This window comes from Berghia stephanieae, chromosome 5 (genome assembly GCF_034508935.2).
Source record: "Berghia stephanieae isolate SIO BIC M18660-M18661 chromosome 5, UCSD_Bste_1.3, whole genome shotgun sequence".
Classification (NCBI taxonomy): Eukaryota; Metazoa; Mollusca; class Gastropoda; order Nudibranchia; family Aeolidiidae; genus Berghia; species Berghia stephanieae.
Genome location: NC_088364.1, coordinates 57,833,673 through 57,852,582, shown reverse-complemented (window position 1 = coordinate 57,852,582; position 18,910 = coordinate 57,833,673). Strand labels below are relative to the sequence as shown.

Genomic DNA, 18,910 nt, shown 5'->3' with positions numbered 1-18,910 from the left:
GTATCCAGTGGGTTTCGCTTACTCCAAGTATATGCAGCCTGTATCTTCTCATCTCAGTCACAACTTGAGAGCTTTTTCCTGCTTCATACATGGTGCGAACGTTCCACGACGCAATTCGAAGCTGCTTGTTTGGCGAAGACGTCATCGGGTCAGCAGAGTCCTTTCGGCTTTGTCTGTTGTCCTTCATAAATTCTGTAATTCCAGAAACTCTTCGGTCGCCCAAGCTAAAAAAAGGATTTGGTTTGTCTGTCTGTGTTTCTGTAACGGTTTGAGTTTAACGGAAAGGGGTGTTAACCCTTTGCCAACCCCCAACCTGGAGGACCAGGTGACTCAAAGATGGGGGAATCACACACCATTAGTCGCCTTTTACGACACGCTGGCTTGGCGTTGGGCTATTCTTGACCCTCTCAGTTGAGGGACCCCGGACACCACACGGGGTAATTACTCATTGACCATATATTTTTTTTAATGGCATTGTTTCATTTAAACAAGACCATGACGCTTATGCCTGGACCGGGTATTCACAAATTCTGCTTTTGTGTTCCACTTTTCGAATCGAATTAATCTCTATCTTATCCGTTTATTTGCAAATTTTCTGCACTTTATAAATAAGACCATAACGCTTATGTCTCGACCGGTTGTTCGAAAATTCTGCCTTTGTGTTCCACTGTTCGATTAGAATTAATCTCTATTTTTTCCGTTTATTTGCAAAGTTTCTGCACTTTATAAATAAGACCATAGCGCTTATGTCTGGACCGGGCATTCGCAAATTCTGCTTTTGTGTTCCACTTTTCGAATCGAATTAATATCTAGTCTATCCGTTTATTTGCAAAGTTTCTGCATTTTATTAATAAGACCATAACGCTTATGTCTGGACCGGGCATTCGCAAATTCTGCTTTTGTGTTCCACTTTTCGAATCGAATTGATCTCTATTTTATCCATTATTTGCAAAGTTTCTAGATTTTATAAATAAGACCATAACGCTTATGTCTGGACCGGTTGTTCGCAAATTCTGCCTTTGTGTTCCACTGTTCGATTAGAATTAATCTGTTTTTTCCGTTTATTTGCAAAGTTTCTGCACTTTATAAATAAGACCATAGCGCTTATGTCTGGACCGGGCATTCGCAAATTCTGCTTTTGTGTTCCACTTTTCGAATCGAATTAATCTCTATTTTATCCGTCTATTTGCAAAGATTCTGTACTTTATAAATAGGACAATGACGCTTATGTCTGGACTGGGTATTCGCAAATTTTCCTTTTGTGTTCCACTTTTCGAATCGAAATAACATCTAGTCTATCCGTATATTTGCAAAGTTTCTGCACTTTATAAATAAGACCATAACGCTTATGTCTGGACCGGGCATTCGCAGATTCTGCTTTTGTGTTCCACTTTTCGAATCGAATGAATCTCTATCTTATCCGTTTATTTGCAAAGTTTCTGCACTTTATAAATAAGACCATAGCGCTTATGTCTGGACCGGGCATTCGCAAATTCTGCTTTTGTGTTCCACTTTTCGAATCGAATGAATCTCTATCTTATCCGTTTATTTGCAAAGTTTCTGCACTTTATAAATAAGCCCATAACGCTTATGTCTGGACCGGGCATTCGCAAATTCTGCTTTTGTGTTCCACTTTTCGAATCGAATGAATCTCTATTTTATCCGTTTATTTGCAAAGATTCTGCACTTTAAATAAGACCATGACGCTTATGTCTGGACCGGGTATTCGCAAATTCTCCTTTTGTGTTCCACTTTTCGAATCGAATTCATATCTAGTCTATCGGTTTATTTGCAAAGTTTCTGCATTTTATAAATAATAATAATTGTTCAAAATTTTACCTTACACCCGATATTACAAGTACAAGTGAGCCAGGTGAAGAAGATTGTCAAACAGTGTGACAGATGAAATAGGAAGAGAGAGAGAGGGGGAGGGGAGAGAGAGAGAGAGAGAGAGAGAGAGAGAGAGAGAGAGAGAGAGAGAGAGAGAGAGAGAGAGAGAGAGAGAGAGAGAGAGAGAGAGAGTGAGAGAGAGAGAGAGAGGGCAAGAGAGAGAGAGAGAGAGTGAGAGAGAGAGAGAGAGAGAGAGAGATATTCGTTTTTTGTTCAAAATCTCTCTCTCTCTCTATCTCTCATTGCACAAGGTTGTGCTATTTACTACTATTTATCAAGAACAGCCAAGCTGGCAACCCAGTCTCTGTATAAACTAAACAAGATGGCAACAGGGACCTCGCTCCTTATCCAATGCCGAAGCTTTAGTTTGAGTCAAACGGTTTTGTTAAAAAAAACCACCCAAAATAAGTTCGTGTCGTAAGTGATGGAAGTTGAAGTCGGCTTATTATAAAATCGTTTTTATGGTCTGTTTGGATTACCCTTTTTAAATAGAAAAAGTGAATATATCATAAACTTGAAGAATAGGCAAGCTAAATGAAATTTAAATTGACTGATTAAATGAGTACGCGAGGCTGAGTTGCGAACGACTACTGGGTTCCGACATTCCGATCCCAGTGTCATTCATGTTCACCGTACCGTGTTACTGTCTACACACTACACTGCATTGTTAGTGACTGGTCATGTCTTTTTTGTTTGTATGTTTTACGCAAGCTTAATAAAAATTAAATTGACTGATTAAATGAATACGTGAGGCAGAGTTGCGAACGACTCATGGGTTCCGACATTCCGACCCCAATGTCAGTGTCAGTCATGTTCACCGTACTGTGTTACTGTCTACACACTACACGGCATTGTTAGTGACTGGTCATGCCTGTTTTGTTTGTATGTTTCTTTTAATATGGGTCAATTTACAAAGAATAATAATAGAAATGTTCAAAACAAAAACTAGATTCACTATTACGTGCCTGTAATGAAGTGCTTTCCACAAACCGTGAGCGAGAATGATGGTGGAGGTAATGGCAACCATGTGGGTTTGTTATTGTTTCCTACCTCCGTCAACCCGCGCATCCGGTTGCGCACCCACGCTGATTCTGACCAATGGCAAACTGTGATCGTTTGAATTTGAAATGATTCGAAACACTCGTTACCCCTCCGCTCGCTCGGATCCTGATCGTCTCAAGCTCGTCTCACGTGTCAAGATCGTCTCAAGCTCGTCTCAAGCTCACAACCCGCTTGATCGTTTTACTAACTCGATCGTTTTACTAACTCGCTCTTCCGGCATTGAGATCGGACGCTGACTCGTGGCTAAGCGCTCGATCGTCGATCGGGTAAAAGCGATCAAATAACCCAACACTATTGTAGCAGGGTTGCCAGTTTGGCATTTTAAATGCCAGATTCCAAAAATCTGGCATTTTTGAAAACCGTTTGGCATTAGAAAAATCATTTGGCATTTGGCATTTTCATTTGGCATTTTCTTTTCTTGTACATTATACTTCAAATGACACATTTTCTTAATTAAGTTTCGTAAGAAACACGAAACAGTAAGTTTTCTTAATTGTCAATAATTATTTAACTGTTTACGTATTTACCTTTCATGTTAATGTATTTCTTTTTCATTCTTAAAATCCAACCGTGGTGTAGTGGTTTAGCACTCCACTTCGTAGTCAGTAGGTAAAAAATTACCCCAACAGGAAATTTAGTATAATTCATAAAAAAAAAAGAAAAGAAAACACGCAAGCCACCAGGATATGATAGTAAATTTTCTATCAAAAGTGAGTAGTTTTCTTAGTAGGGGTGGGAGTCAACAGACTTTGGCATTTTTTTGAGTGTTTTGGCATTTTTTGAGTCTTCCCCTGGCATTTTGTTGAAAAATAATCTGGCAACCCTGGTAGATAAATGACAGTAATGATAGTTGAGTAGCTGAAGCAAAAGGCAAAAGGAGGGCTGAAATTTCTTTTGCAGTACAAGATCAATAACAAACCGCAAATCTTTAACTAATGTTTCGTCTCTATTTATAAACTCAACTTAATAATGGAAAAAGACAGCGACGTGTTGATGCGATATAGGGCTGTGACCAACAAACTAAAAAAGTAAGGGGAAGGGAAACTTGCCTTCTGCTGACTTCTGATTTTCTGAGTGAGGCCCTCACGCCCACAGTAACAGTCACTCTGTCCCAGATCAACCTTACTTACACACTCGCTTTCTAACTATTCTTGAATTTTCTGACTCCTTCAACTTCAGCCTGTCAGATATCCTTCTATCATAATTCTTACTTAATGATATTCATTAGGCAGTGTCTACGCTAACCGGGCACCTAGCCTCATCTACGTACACGGTAGCTCCGGTAACTGGTTTGCCGCTACTATACAAGCTATGGATAGACCTCGCTCTGTATGCGTGTTTGTGTGTTATTAAAAAAAAAATCAAACAATACAATTTAACCCATTAAAGTTCATTAAAGGCAAGATTCAAGGTTACCTTGTATAAATGTTACCGTGTACGTAGATCCCTAGGCTAGGTGCCCGGTAACGAAAATAATGATTATGATACCAAAATATCTGCGATATTCCTCTTTATAATAACGAAGTTAGGCATCATTAATTGAACCCCTCTAAAACTATTAGTAAAAACAAACGTAATTTCCAGTCATAACTTTCTTATATGGGCGAGTTGGGTCACAATTTGACTCCCACTGCTGCTGCTCACTAAATTGCCTAAAGTTACAGTGTACGTAGACACTCCGTATTCATTATATATCATAATCATATGAACTTGTGCCAGCAACCGCCCAACTGACTTTCTTTTGACTTACTCGGGCACTTTCTCGTAAAGACGTGACTCTGGCGAACGGAATAATTTAACCCGATGTTAATGCTGCCATTTATGTGATAAAAAATGGCAACCAACTTTTTATGAAGTGGCAATTCTAATTCGGACTCGAGTCTGAATAGTCTCCCGTGGCTTTTCGGACTCAAACTCCAAAAATGTGTGTGCGCATACAGAGGAGAAGACGACACAATGTGGGCAGTAAGCAGAGGGTGGAACTGATAAAGAAAAAGAGTTCAGAAGAAATTTGTTTTGCCCATATCCCACTGACTCGGCTCATTCCCCTACTTTGACTGTAGAAGGATTGTTGCCTGTCTCACACTATCAGTATCAGAGAATTTGCAATTTTTAAATTATTTATATGTGTCCTGATTTTATGTATGTGGACATTGTGTTAGGTTGTTAGAAAAGCTTTTCAATTATACAACAGTTACGTTGAATGACTTTTTTGTTACTTTTAACTTTTGAAGAGTTTTAACTTTTTTCTTTTTAATTTCTATCTAGACTTTCAATTTATCTATGATTTTGTCTTTCTCGTCTAATAAAGCGGGGTTAGACTACCTGTTGTTAGATATTAAAATTGTAATATTGATTAACATTAATTTTATGTAATTATCAATAATTCAAATATAAAAAAACAACAAACAATCTAAAACTACACACCCACGGGAGACTATTCAGATTGAGTCTGAAAAATCTGTTGATTACACGTGTGCATTGGAATTTTGAGTCCGAATAACCATGGAAGATTATTCAGACTCAAGCAGTGATGCCAAAACTCCGGTTTCACCGGAAAAAACTCGGTCTGGAGGCAAAAATTCCGGGCTCCGGGCAACTTCCGTCAAATTCCGGTGATGTCAATTTGTTCCAAGGATACACCCCCCCCCCCTTTCCAACCACCACATCATCATCACTGCCACTAGTATTACAACCATCATCACTACCACTACTACTGCAACCACCACCACCACCTTATCATCATCACTACCACAACTACTACAACCACCACCACCACCACATCATCATCACTACCACAACTACCATCACTATTACAACCACCACCACCACATCATCATCACTACCACTACTACTATAACCACCACCACCATATCATCATCACCACCACTACTACTACAACCACCACCACCACATCATCATCACTACCACTACTACTACAACCACCACAACCACATCGTCATCACTACCACTACTACTGCAACCACCACCACCACATCATCATCACTGCAACTACCACAACTACTACAGCCACCACAATCACATCGTCATCACTACCACTACTACTGCAACTACCAGCATCACATCATCTTTACAGCTACTACTACAACCACCACTACCACGTCATCATCACAATCTCTACTACTACAACCACCACCACCACATCATCACTACCACTACTACTACAACCACCACCACCACATCATCTCTACCACTACTACTACAACCACCACCACCACATCATCACTACAACTATCACTACTACTAAAACCACCACCACCACATCATCACTACCACTACTACTACAACCACCACCACCACATCATCATCACTGCAACTACCACTACTACTACAACCGCCACTACCACATCATCATCACTACCACTACTACTACAACCACCACCACCACCACATCATCACTACCACTACTACTATAAGTACCACCATCATCACTACCACTACTACTACTATAACCACCACCACCACCACATCATCACTACCACGACTACTATAAGTACCACCATCATCACTACCACTACTACTATAAGTACCACCATCATCACTACCACTACCACTACTACAACCACCACCACCACCACTACATCATCATTACCACTACTACTACAACCACCACCTCACATCATCACCACCAATACTACTACAACCACCACCACCACATCATCAACCACTACTACTACAACCACCACCACCACATCATCATTACCACTACTACTACAACCACCACCACCACATCATCACTACTGCTACTACTACTACAACCACCACCACCACATCATCATTACCACTACTACTACAACCACCACTACCAGTTCATCATCACTACCATTTGTATTACAACCATCATCACCACCACATCATCATCACTACCACCACTACTACAACCACCACCACATCATCATCACTAACATGTGTACTGCAACCATCATCACCACATCATCATCACTACCACCACTACTACAACCACCACCACATCATTATCACTACCACTACTACTGCAAGCACCACCACCACCTCATCTTCATCACTACCACCACTGCTACTACTACAACTACCACCACCACCGCCACATCGTCATCACTACCACTGCTACTATAACCACCACCACCACATCATCATCACTACCACTACTACTACTACTACTACTACAACCACCACTACAACATCATTATCATCACTACCACTACTACTACAACCACCAGCACCACATCATCATCACTATCACTACTACTACAACCACCACCACCACCACATCATCATCACTACCACCACTACTACTACTACTACTACAACCACCACTACAACATCATCATCATCACTACCACTACTACGACAACCACAAGCACCACATCATCATCACGACCATTACTACTACAACCACCACCACCACATCATCACTACTACTACGACTACAACCACCACTACCTCATTATCATCACTACCATTTGTACTACAACCACCATCACCACCACATCAACATCACTACCACCACTACTGAAAAGTATATTATAAAAAATGAAAAGGTGATGATAGTGCAATGTTGGATAAAACTAAATTGATAAACTGAAAAGTATATTATAAAAAATGTGATGATAGTGCAATGTTGGATAAAACTAAATTGATAAACTGAAAAGTATATTATAAAAAATATTTTTTATAATATACTTTTCAGTTTATCAATTTAGTTTTATCCAACATTGCACTATCATCACCTTTTCATTTTTTATAATATACTTTTCAGTTTATCAATTTAGTTTTATCCAACATTGCACTATTACCACCACTACTACAACCACCACCACATCATTATCATCACGAACACAACTACTACAACCACTATACCACCACCACATCATCATCACTACAACTACTACAACAACAACCACTATCACATCTTCATCATTACTACCACTACTACAATAACCACCAACAGTCTGCAGTGAATGAGACAAATCATCGAAAGTGTCTGGAGTTGTACAATCCAACTGTGCCTCCAGTTACTTTCAATAATTTGGCAATACAAACACTACCACCAGTACTACAATCTCTACCATTAGGTTTTGGCGCTTTACTTCATTTGAAATAAGGAAACTTTGGGATTGTATTTGGCAATGTGTTTATGTATCATTATATAATCCTAATCTGTTATCTATTTAGAACTATACAATATGTAAACACAATGCCAAATACCATTCCAATTCCTTTTTCTTGTGTGCGGAAATTCCTCTTTCGGCATTGAAATTCCTACGAGTGGTGTCTGAAACTCCTGTGAGCCAAATTTAAAGTTGGCGTCTCTGCTCAAGTCTGAATAGCCGCAGCCAAATTTTTATTGAAGTTCCTGGTCATTTGAAATGTCATGAACCAATTATTACTGAATTAAAATTGAATACAACACATAAAACATCAAATAAGTAAATGTGATAGGGCTAATAGTAATAGATAATTACACAGACACCTATGATTAAATTATGATTTAAATTGACAAACATGTTAAGCTCTATTAGGTTTGATCTCAATTGAAGAATGGAAATAATGAAAGGGTAGCTGGTACTGTCGTAAAAAAGTTGTCCCTGCCGAGTGAAGTAATTTTACTGATGCTTTGACAAGCAACCAGGTTGCCAAATTGGATTTTTTTTGTAGAACTTTTTTGTTTTGAGTTTTCAAAAGTCAAATTCTCATTATTATTATTGTCAGGTGTCAAAACTATGACACTTGGGAATCTTTCGAAATATAGGCGTGATTTGACATTGTTGTGATGGACAATACTTTGCGTTAGTTTGCGAGTATTTCCATTACAACAATTCAGTGAACCCATAACAATTTGGGTTTTCAAACCTGCAAATATGTACACATCGCAATGTAATATTATATTCCATCATTTTCATTGAGAAGACTCATTGTAATTATTATAATATTTTTTTACTACAAAAATTTGGCTGCTATTTATCTTGAGCGACATGAAACATCTGGCTAACAAAATGTACAGTAAAATAAAGTAAATTGAAATAAATTAAAAAAAAACCAAACCTTGCACACAGAGATTAGATAGAGTGATAGAAAGAGAGAGAGAAAAAAAAAAAAAAAAAAAAAAAGAAAGAGAGAGAGAGAGAGAGAGAGAGAGAGAGAGAGAGAGAGAGAGAGAGAGAGAGAGAGAGAGAGAGAGAGAGAGAGAGAGAGAGAGAGAGAGAGAGAGAGAGAGAGAGAGAGAGAGAGAGAGAGTTGTCCATTCATATACTACTATCATATCCAGACATTATTTAATATTTTCAATTTCTTCATTTTCAGACGGTTTTTGAAGAAACCCAATGTAGCTGAAGGAAGTGAACAGTTTGGTAAGTGTTTGTTGCTATACACTCGTGCACTTGTTGTGTATGACACTTGCTTTTGGACTGGTAGGTCCCAGGTTCAAATCCCACTCAATGCGGCGTAAAGTTGAGTGATTTCACCTACTCAGGGATGTTTTTTGAATACCTGGCCATTAACAGTGATATATATCTGTTGGAAAAAAAAATTAATATCACCTCACAACACAACTACCATTTCTTGTCCTCTTTGCTATGTGTTGCTGTGGCTGGGGACCCTTGTGAAGCAGTTTGAGCATGTCCAGTGGATATTTCTCTATATAGATGCTCAAGTTTAAATTTAAATTCGATTATTTGTAGTGATCAATATGCTAAGCAGTCAATATCATCTAATTCATTGTATCCAATAGATAAGTACGTCAACTAAACCATTGTACTCAAACTTAGTTGGGTCATCGTACCCCATCCCGCTTTTTCATCATTTCATCATCAACACAAAATGACTAAGGCAGACAAAGACAAAAAGATAGTTTTGTGCGATATTATTTTGCATATATATATATATATGTATAATACTGTCTCACTCACACATCAATGGCGCTGAAAAAGAATGCGCAAATGCATCAACTTAGTGGCCATCCCATTAAATGCGATGAATTTGGTGTTTGTCCATGAGTCAATGTTTGGAGACATGGATGTCAGCCATAGTCACAGATCCCCTCTATATACAATGTCGAGACTATTTCGGGACTTTGAAAGAATGTGTGTTACAACGCTGAAACCATCAGATATGACATCGGGACAGCGATGAAAAAAATTTAGCCTTTTTCCAAAGTGCAGGAAATGTGCAACAAATTGCTGCTCTCAATCAGAAATCTTGATACTTTTCCCCGCTTGAACAGGGGCTTTAACTCAAAATCATTTTGCAGTTCAAGCAGATTTCTCTTGTATCATGTTGATGTCATTACCTTGTATCTGTTGATCCAGTTCGTTGAATTTTCTGTAGACATCAGACAGATAATTTACTTTGTCTTTGATTCCGTTGAGCTGGTCGGTGATTTGAGAATTGATTGACTGTAAAAACTAGACAATGGAGTTGAATAGTGTAAGTAATCGAGCAAGACAGTTCCCTTTAGAGAGCCATCGAACCTTTGTGTGGAGCAGTAACATACTGATCTCTTTGTCAGTCTCCATGCAAAGCTGTTTGAAAAAGCGAGAATTGAGCATGTGCACTTAGACTGTTCATGCAATGGTTGGGTAAGATTTTTAGCTTAAAGGTGTTGTCTGTGAATCACACAATATACTGATAAAAATGTTAGCCGTAGCCTCTTAAAAAAATGCTGTAAAGCCACGATAGTGCCCTACCATGGCAACTGCCCCATCTGTGGCACACATTTTAATATTTGTGATTGGGATTTCCTATCTTCGCAAAAAATCGTGAACAGTTTTATCAGGGCTGAGAATCATACAATGTTGCCCTCTTGGTGTCTGTAGTTAAGGTGCATGCAAAGAGCTGTTCTTGGCAAACGTGATTGCCTTGTATAAAACAATCTATAGGTCAGCAGTATGACATCAATGTTGCTGAAAGTCGACTCGTCCATTTGAAGGCTGAATTTGGTCACTTTCAATAGCTGAATCAATTGACCTCAGCTTCTCTCGCTATTTCATCAATTCGCCTTTGAATTATGCTGTTATTTGAGGTAAAGCCTTCATTACTGGTTAAGGATCTTTGTGTAAAACAATCTTTATAACTTCCTGTATGTGCTGGGGCAACTAACGTTTCACCTATGATGTGAGGTTTACTTAAAACATCAAAATAACTCCTAGTATAAAATCAATCCTATGTAGTTCTTGATCATCACCCCCCTGTGAGTCTTCATCGCACCCCAAATTCAAATTTTGCTTTCACCTCCTCCCTGGGGTACCTCATTGAATGTGTGCTGAGTGGTCAAGCACCGTATTTGTCTTATGAAGGGTTTTTAATTGGTTAGCTAGCCATTGTGTGCTGAATAGCTATGTCTTTCTCATATCATCTGGAGCTAATAGGCCCATGGAGTCGGAGTTTATCCTAGTTTCTATAGCATGTATTGGACAATAGAAATGGCTTGTTATCCTTTGGATAGGGATCAGAAAAAATCTCGACTGCACCTGGGATCGATCACGGTCCTTTTGCGTGTGAATTGAGTGCTCAACCAACTGAGGTATCGGATCCCCTCATTCTCATATAAACCTGCTTAATTATGTTTTCAGGTTTGTTAAAGAATATTTCTTTGAACTGCCTAGGGTGTCTTTTCTTGACAAAGAAAATTTGCCTTAGTCTTTTCTTCAATGTTGAATTATCCATTATTATTTTTATTAATATTATTTTTGTTGTTGTTGAAAATGTTATATATATTGTTGAAAAGGGGTTGAGTGAAAAGCAGAAAAATAATGTATATTGTCTCTTTGCTTATCCTACTGAATTTCCTTATACATTTTTTCCCCCCATTCTTTACAGCTAGTCTGGCTAAAAACTTGAAAAACCAAGAATGTCCACAATATGCAGGATTTTGTTGTTTGGCTCAAGCCAGGTAAGGATGAAAAGATAAGATGATCCTTATTAGTCCATCTAAAGACATTGAAATTACAAATATCAGTTCACGAGCTATTGAATAACTGTATAAAGTAAAATTCGTTTTAGATTTCATTGTTATCGTTTCATTAGGAAATTTGTCTTTGGGATAATATTTGTATAAAGACTGAAATAATTTAGGTTTTGCAGTGGATGGAATTTCTCGCAGGTGGGAGCATGTTGCCCTTGAGACTGATGGTTTGTACACCTTATTCCTTTTTTTCATCTGACTTTGTTTCCTTGTTCTGAAATGATGCAAATTAAGTTCTGTTGGAGCTTGTCTAAAGTCTTTTAAGTATACCCTTTTTCGTTGAGGACCTGTGTTGGTGTCTGTGACTTTAAGCTGTTTTCAGACTAATGATGCTGATAGATTGCTCTTGGATCTATCTATTTTCGGGTTCAATTCATTCTTTTTGTCTTTCTTTTTCTTGGGCCATAGTCAGCTAGATCTGAGAACCTTTTAGTATTTCTTTTTAGTGACATGACCTCAAAGGGGTTTTAATTTCCATAAAAACATCAAAAACAAACATAACCAAAAACTGACTCAAATATGGTGCTTCTATATGATAGTCTGCCCACTCCATAATTTCTCACTTGGTTGTGATTTTAAGATAAGATGCAAACAAAAGTAAATGTCTTTTACACTCAATCCAAAAGATAATAAGGCAACCCAGAAAGCCTTTACCTTAACCATGAAGCAACAATGTAAAAAGCTTAAATCACATATAATCATTTATTCGCTTTGTTATCCATCAATTCACAGTTTTGTCACCTGTTGATGGTCCTAAAAGTACTTGAACATACAAGATTGTGACTGAAACCACTCTTTTGAGAGTTCTTCTGTGTTTAGTACAAAAAATATATTTCTATTTGATTAAATTACAAACGCTATAATGGTAACACTTAACAAAACTACAGTGCACCAAAATTAAATGACAAACCAATCTTAAATCTGAGATATGCTGACGACACTGCACTCCTGTCAACAACGCCCTCTGGATTAGACAGGTTAGTGCAACCTGTAAAACAACATAGTGAGGACAAAATGCTAAAAAAAACCAAGGTAATGGACAATGAGAAAAGTCCAAAAGCTCAAATTGTGGTTAATAGAGAAACACTTGAGAATGTCAACAGTTTTGTATGTCTTGTGCACAGCCGTTTACTGCTTTCACTTTAGTTCGACAGGTAAATTTTGCGGGACGCTAGTTCATAACAGATGGCGAGTCACGGCCTGTGCCGAAAGGGGGACTGAGCAATTTTTCCTGTTTTGATGATTTTTTTCTCAAGTTCAAAGTGGTGTAGTAAAGATGCTATTAGATGTTGCAATAAGATATTTTAGATTCATAACTAGTGATTTACATACTTTTATTTGATATAATTTTAGTAGATCATTTGGGATTAGATTTTATAGGAAATAACCATAAAAATGGGTCAGAAATTTTAATTACTTCAAACGATATAATCAAAAATTACATAGTTATCTGAGTTTATACAAATAAATGAGAAATACTGCAATAATCACCAATATTCACAGAGTAGAAATATATAATCAAAGTCGTTTTGTAATGAAGCATTGTTGAGATATCCGCTCACCTGTACAGCAATATCCTTTTTTGACAGCAATAAAAAAAATGCGTAATCACCGAATTGTAGGGGTTTGTTGATCAAGTGATCAAAACGAACTGGTTTTAGTAATGGCAATTGACAATTCTCAGGAAAAGATATGTTATATACATTCCTTTGACGTTTGTATAGATCTAAGCTATATAATAATAATAATAATATGATGATGATGATGATGATGATGATGATGATGATGATGATAATGATAATTATGCTAATTTTGGTAAAATGCAATAATTTCTCTTTAAAATATCGTTCTAAATGCCCGTTTAAAAAAAAATTGGAATTCGCCTTTATATGTTCACTCTGACAGAAAGGAAATAAAAAAAAGGAAGAAAGAAAGAATAAAGAATTTTACTGAATCATTTGCGGCCAAAGAATTGACTCATCACCTGCTTCCGAGAGTTTTATTTAACTTCCCAACGCCCCAAATTACTGTCAATTCATTCAATATAATTTACTCCTCCCCACTCCACGCTCTCCGGCAATTTCCTTTCATGTCCCTCAAACTGCTTTCTTTTCATTGAGCGTCCAATCAGCTTTTTACAATTGCCCATTTCCAATTGGCTGCTGAATAAGGACAATTCTAAATTCAATTGTCCACCACTCGGTCATCAGCAAAGTCAAGAAAGCTCCTCCTACTCAAATCACACATACCCACGAATATGATAGGCCTTGTAGACCAGTCACTGGTCTTTGATGTTACACAACCATCCGCCAGCGTTGATCAGATCGCTTTTGATGATGTCACTCAATATCTATCTTCTTCTCTCAACCCCATTGACTGTACCACGAGTCAACATAAAAGAATATCGCGGTGAGGTGCGAATCGTGAAGATGGAATGACGTAGCTGTGTTAAAGTTATAGGTTCAAAGTTCAATTGTCAGAGAGAACTGATGAGAGATTAAACTGAGGTGGTAAAATGAAAATTGTTTCGTGGTAAAACGTTGCATAAATTAGTTTTATGTACACCAACACACACACTTACACACACACTCTCTCTCTCTCTCTCTCTCTCTCTCTCTCTCTCTCTCTCTCTCTCTCTCTCTCTCTCTCTCTCTCTCTCTCTCTCTCTCCTCTCCAGTGCTGCGACAAAAAAACAGGACGCCGACCAGATAGCTAATACTATTTAAAATGGAAATTGTTGAAAATGGTCTGCTTATTGAACAACCGAAGCATCGTGGATAACAGAAATGATCAATGTGAATCAGTTGAAACATGTGATATCGATGTAATACTAATACTAGTAATAATCATCTAATATCAGTGTATTTATCTTACTCTTGATCACCACTGTAATAATAATAATAATAATAATAATGATAATAATAATAATAATAATAATAATAATAATAATAATAATAATAATAATAATAATAATAATAATGATAATAATGATAATAGTAAAAAATAAATAATATCCATTTTTTGACAATAAAAAATCGTGATAAACGCATTGAAAAAGATGGGAGGGGGGGGGGGGGGGGGGGAGGATTAATGATCAGATAATCAAAATGAACTGTTATTTTAAAATAAATTGACAATCATAGGTAAAGATAAGTTATAAGTATTCCTTTGAACTTTGTATAGACGTCTAGATCTTAACACATTTTTTACGTTTTATTAACATATGTAGAACCTCACGATTATTGTAAGGAACAGCCGATTGTTACATTTCACAGAAACAGCATCTAATTAACCAACGTTCTGTTTTCTTTTTTTCACCGGTGGAACTTCACTTCCTAATTGTGGAGTAGTTTGCATGAAATGTTTTTTAACCACATATCTCATTTGAGCCCTTTCACAGCTTATTCGGCAGAGTCCATTTGCATTGAGACAATGCTTGTTTTCAGTATGACCATTCATCTGAGTAAAGAAAAAAAATCATTAGTTATTATTGATATTGATGATGATGATGATGATGATGATGATGATGATGATGATGATGATGATGATGATGATGATGATGATGATGATGATGATGATGATGATAATAATAATAATTGTAATTATAAGAGTTATAATAATATTATTGATTGTTAGTAATAATACGATAGTGATCGCCTAGATCCCTGCTAATAATAATAACGTAATAATTTTCCTTTAAAATATAGTTCTAAATGCCCGTTATTCAAAATGGAATCCGCCTATATATCCACTCTGAAATAATTTTAGCAAAAATAAGATAGAGAAAGAAGTTAACTGTAGCATTTGCGGCCAAAAAAATTGATTTATCACCGGTCTGCGAGAGTCTTATTTGACACCTAGACAACACCCCAAATTACGTTCAATTCATTTCAAATTTACTCCATCTCTCCAGCAATTTCATCCCATGACCTCCAAACTGATTTCTATCCATGGAGCGCCAATCAGATGTTTACAATTACCCATTTCCAATTGGCTGCTGAAAAAGGACATTTATAATTTCAATCGTCCACCAGTCGGTCATCGACAAAGTCAAATAAGCCCCTCCCACTCAAATCACATATCCCCTCGAAACTTCAGCCTTGTATCGCAGTCCACCGGCCTTTTGATGTTACACAATCATCCGCCACCTTTGATCACATCGCTTTTTGATGTCATAATATATCTATCTACCCTCTTTTCCCACGCCCGTTGACTGTCCCAACGGGCGATGTAGAAGAATATCGAGGGAAGGTGCGAATCGTGAAGACGGAATGGCAAATCAGTGTGAAAGTTATAGGTTCAAAGTTCAATTTTCACAGAGAAATCATGAGAACTTGACTGAACAAGCAATAAAAATCGTTCCGTTCTAAAAATGTGCATACATGAGTTTTATACACACACACACACACACACACTCTCCCTCCCTCTCTCTCTCTCTCTCTCTCTCTCTCTCTCTCTCTCTCTCTCTCTCTCTCTCTCTCTCTCTCTCTGAGTGTGTGTGTACTACTACTACTACTACTACTACTACTACTACTACTACTACTACTACTACGATTACTACTATTACTGCGCTATCATCATCATCATCATCATCATCATCATCATCATCATCATCACCATAAAACAACAACAACAATAACGTTATCATCACAATTGGACTCGTGTTCTTATGTCTCAGGAGTTTGTCTGAATACGGGACCATTTTGTTAGCCAACAAAGAATTAGACTAGATGTGTTTACACATTCAGTGTGCAGAAACTGGTCATTACAAATCATTGAAATAAATGCTATATTAAAAGTAGATTATAACTCTTAATATTTACTACCATGTGTTAGGGTAACAAAACTCAGATAACATCAATTTGAATTTTTTAAACAATTAAAAATATTTATCAGGTTAATTTTAAATAGAAAAATATACATTTTTCAAGAGAGAATAAAGTATACTCACCCTTTCTTGATATCAATGAAAATAATTGCGTCTTGAAGATGAAAATGTGGCCGTTATATCCATATAAAATAGAAAAATATAGAAGAAGTGTATGGTCAGCAATTGCAGTGTAAAAATGAACGATTTTACGAAATCTGTCCTATAGCCTGACTGACAATGAAATCCAAGCGGTGCATTCTACCTGCAGGGATAAATATAGGCCAGTTTTCACGTTCTGGACATCTGTTATGACGTAACCACACGGTGGTCTCCCCGTCATCGACGATGGGTCGTTCCCATTGGGGGTGAGGCGGTAGAAAACTAAAGTGAAAGATATCTAGTGTAATAAACGGCTGTGTGTGGCAAGAATAGAGGCAAATGGAAAAGCAACTGATATCCAAAGGAAGATAGCACTTGCCCAAACAAAATTAACACAATTTTTGACATTATGGAAAAGTGAAAGCATTCAGCTGAAAATGAAATTAAGTACATGCATATTTACTACAGCATTATATGGATTTGAATCATGGACAATCATAAAAAAATGATGAGAATCAAATCAATGCATTTGAAATGAAATGCTACCTGAAAATTCTTCGTATTCCCTGGACAGCAAAGGAAACTAACTAAAATGTACAAAAGTCCCAAGGGAGCCATATCTCATCAAGATGATACAGAAACTAAAAGAGGGGTAAGCCGTGATGATGATGATAATGAGCGCTTTTAAATGTTTGGTTCATGGAAAGCACTCAAAAAGTCTCATTTATTTTTTTTTATTATTATCATATTTTTTTGGGAAATATGATTTTATTTATTATATTTATAATGTAATTTTGAATTGCTCTGTGTCATAAATTTCATAAATTTCTTTTCTGCATCATTTCAGATGTGAACACACATTGTCTAATGCCGCTGGAGAAGCACAGGCATTGACAGATGCTGCTAGGGCTTTTCTCGAAGCTTGGAAAATGGATGAAGAGCTCAAGGTACCAGGATTTGAAGAGCATTTGACATCTTCTATCAACTGTTACAGCCATGCCATTAGGGTGAGCTTTTTACAAATGCTATCTTAAGAAAATTTAATTATTTTGAGAAGAGGTAAACATGACAACAGAAGTTATGAATTATTAATTATCTTATCTTATATTACGAGATATTAAAGGGGTTCACTTATTGTTTTAAAAAAATGAGATTAATGTATATTTGACGTTGATCTGAAAGACGGCATTCAGCGATTTACCATTTTTTCCTAATGGGATGACATAATGTCTCTTTTTCATTCCTTGCTGTATTGATTTTTCAATGTAATCACCTGAATCTTTTAATGATATATAAATTCTACATTTGAATATTTTTTTTCAGGTGCATATTGAAAACAAAAATATCACTCTTGCAGCTGCCCTTTGTCTTGAAGTTGGGAATGCTTTAAGAGTGAGTTTTATACACTTTTTAAAAAAGTCCTTTTAAAATTAAAATCATGCAGTTTATTTTTTATTAATGATTTAATGGCTAACTCTGTATTTGTACCCATGATTGTATGGTAGTAGTTTTGTATTTAGATGAAGTTGTTTGTATTAGCATGATGTGTTGATACAAAGAATGATGTGATGCTTGTTTATGTGGGATTGAAGAGTTCGCAACATAATGATGACATAAAATTCTGACAAATAGCTATGATTAACTGGATATGTATTGTGTATTTGATCATTGTAAATAGGCATAGGTGATTTTTAAAAATTCAGTGTTGAAATTTCTTTGCACAGTTCTGCCATCAGTTACAATTAACAAAATAAAGACTCGATTATAACTAGCAAAATTAACATTCTGTTAAATGAAATCCATTTTCAAAAATAGAACCTAGCACAAAAAGAGAAAATAACTCTAGGATTGCAAAGTGTAGTCAATTTAAAGAGAAAAAAAAAGCTGTGTCCAAGTCAACGAGGCACTTCGTATGATCTTTTCTTTGCACCTAAAAGGTACTCAATGCAAATACTACCTGCACTGTGTTATCTTGAGCAAGTAACCTCACCTTTGCTCACTTTGCAGTGCTGATCTGAGGCTAAGCC

At 36.8% G+C, this 18,910-nt stretch overlaps 1 protein-coding gene across 2 annotated transcripts in view; it reads left to right on the top strand.

Annotated features, from left to right (window-relative positions):
• Positions 1 to 3,768: 3,768 nt before the first annotated feature.
• Positions 3,769 to 18,910, top strand: part of LOC144973302 (40-kDa huntingtin-associated protein-like) — a 34,714-nt gene continuing 19,572 nt past the window's right edge. For both annotated transcript variants that reach the window (XM_078915575.1, XM_078915573.1), the window contains exons 1-5: positions 3,769 to 3,980; positions 9,256 to 9,302; positions 11,770 to 11,842; positions 17,731 to 17,890; positions 18,207 to 18,275. In XM_078915575.1, coding sequence (XP_078771701.1) covers positions 3,922 to 3,980; positions 9,256 to 9,302; positions 11,770 to 11,842; positions 17,731 to 17,890; positions 18,207 to 18,275 — 408 coding nt within the window. In that variant the 5' untranslated portion in view covers positions 3,769 to 3,921. The remainder of the gene's footprint in view (positions 3,981 to 9,255; positions 9,303 to 11,769; positions 11,843 to 17,730; positions 17,891 to 18,206; positions 18,276 to 18,910) is intronic.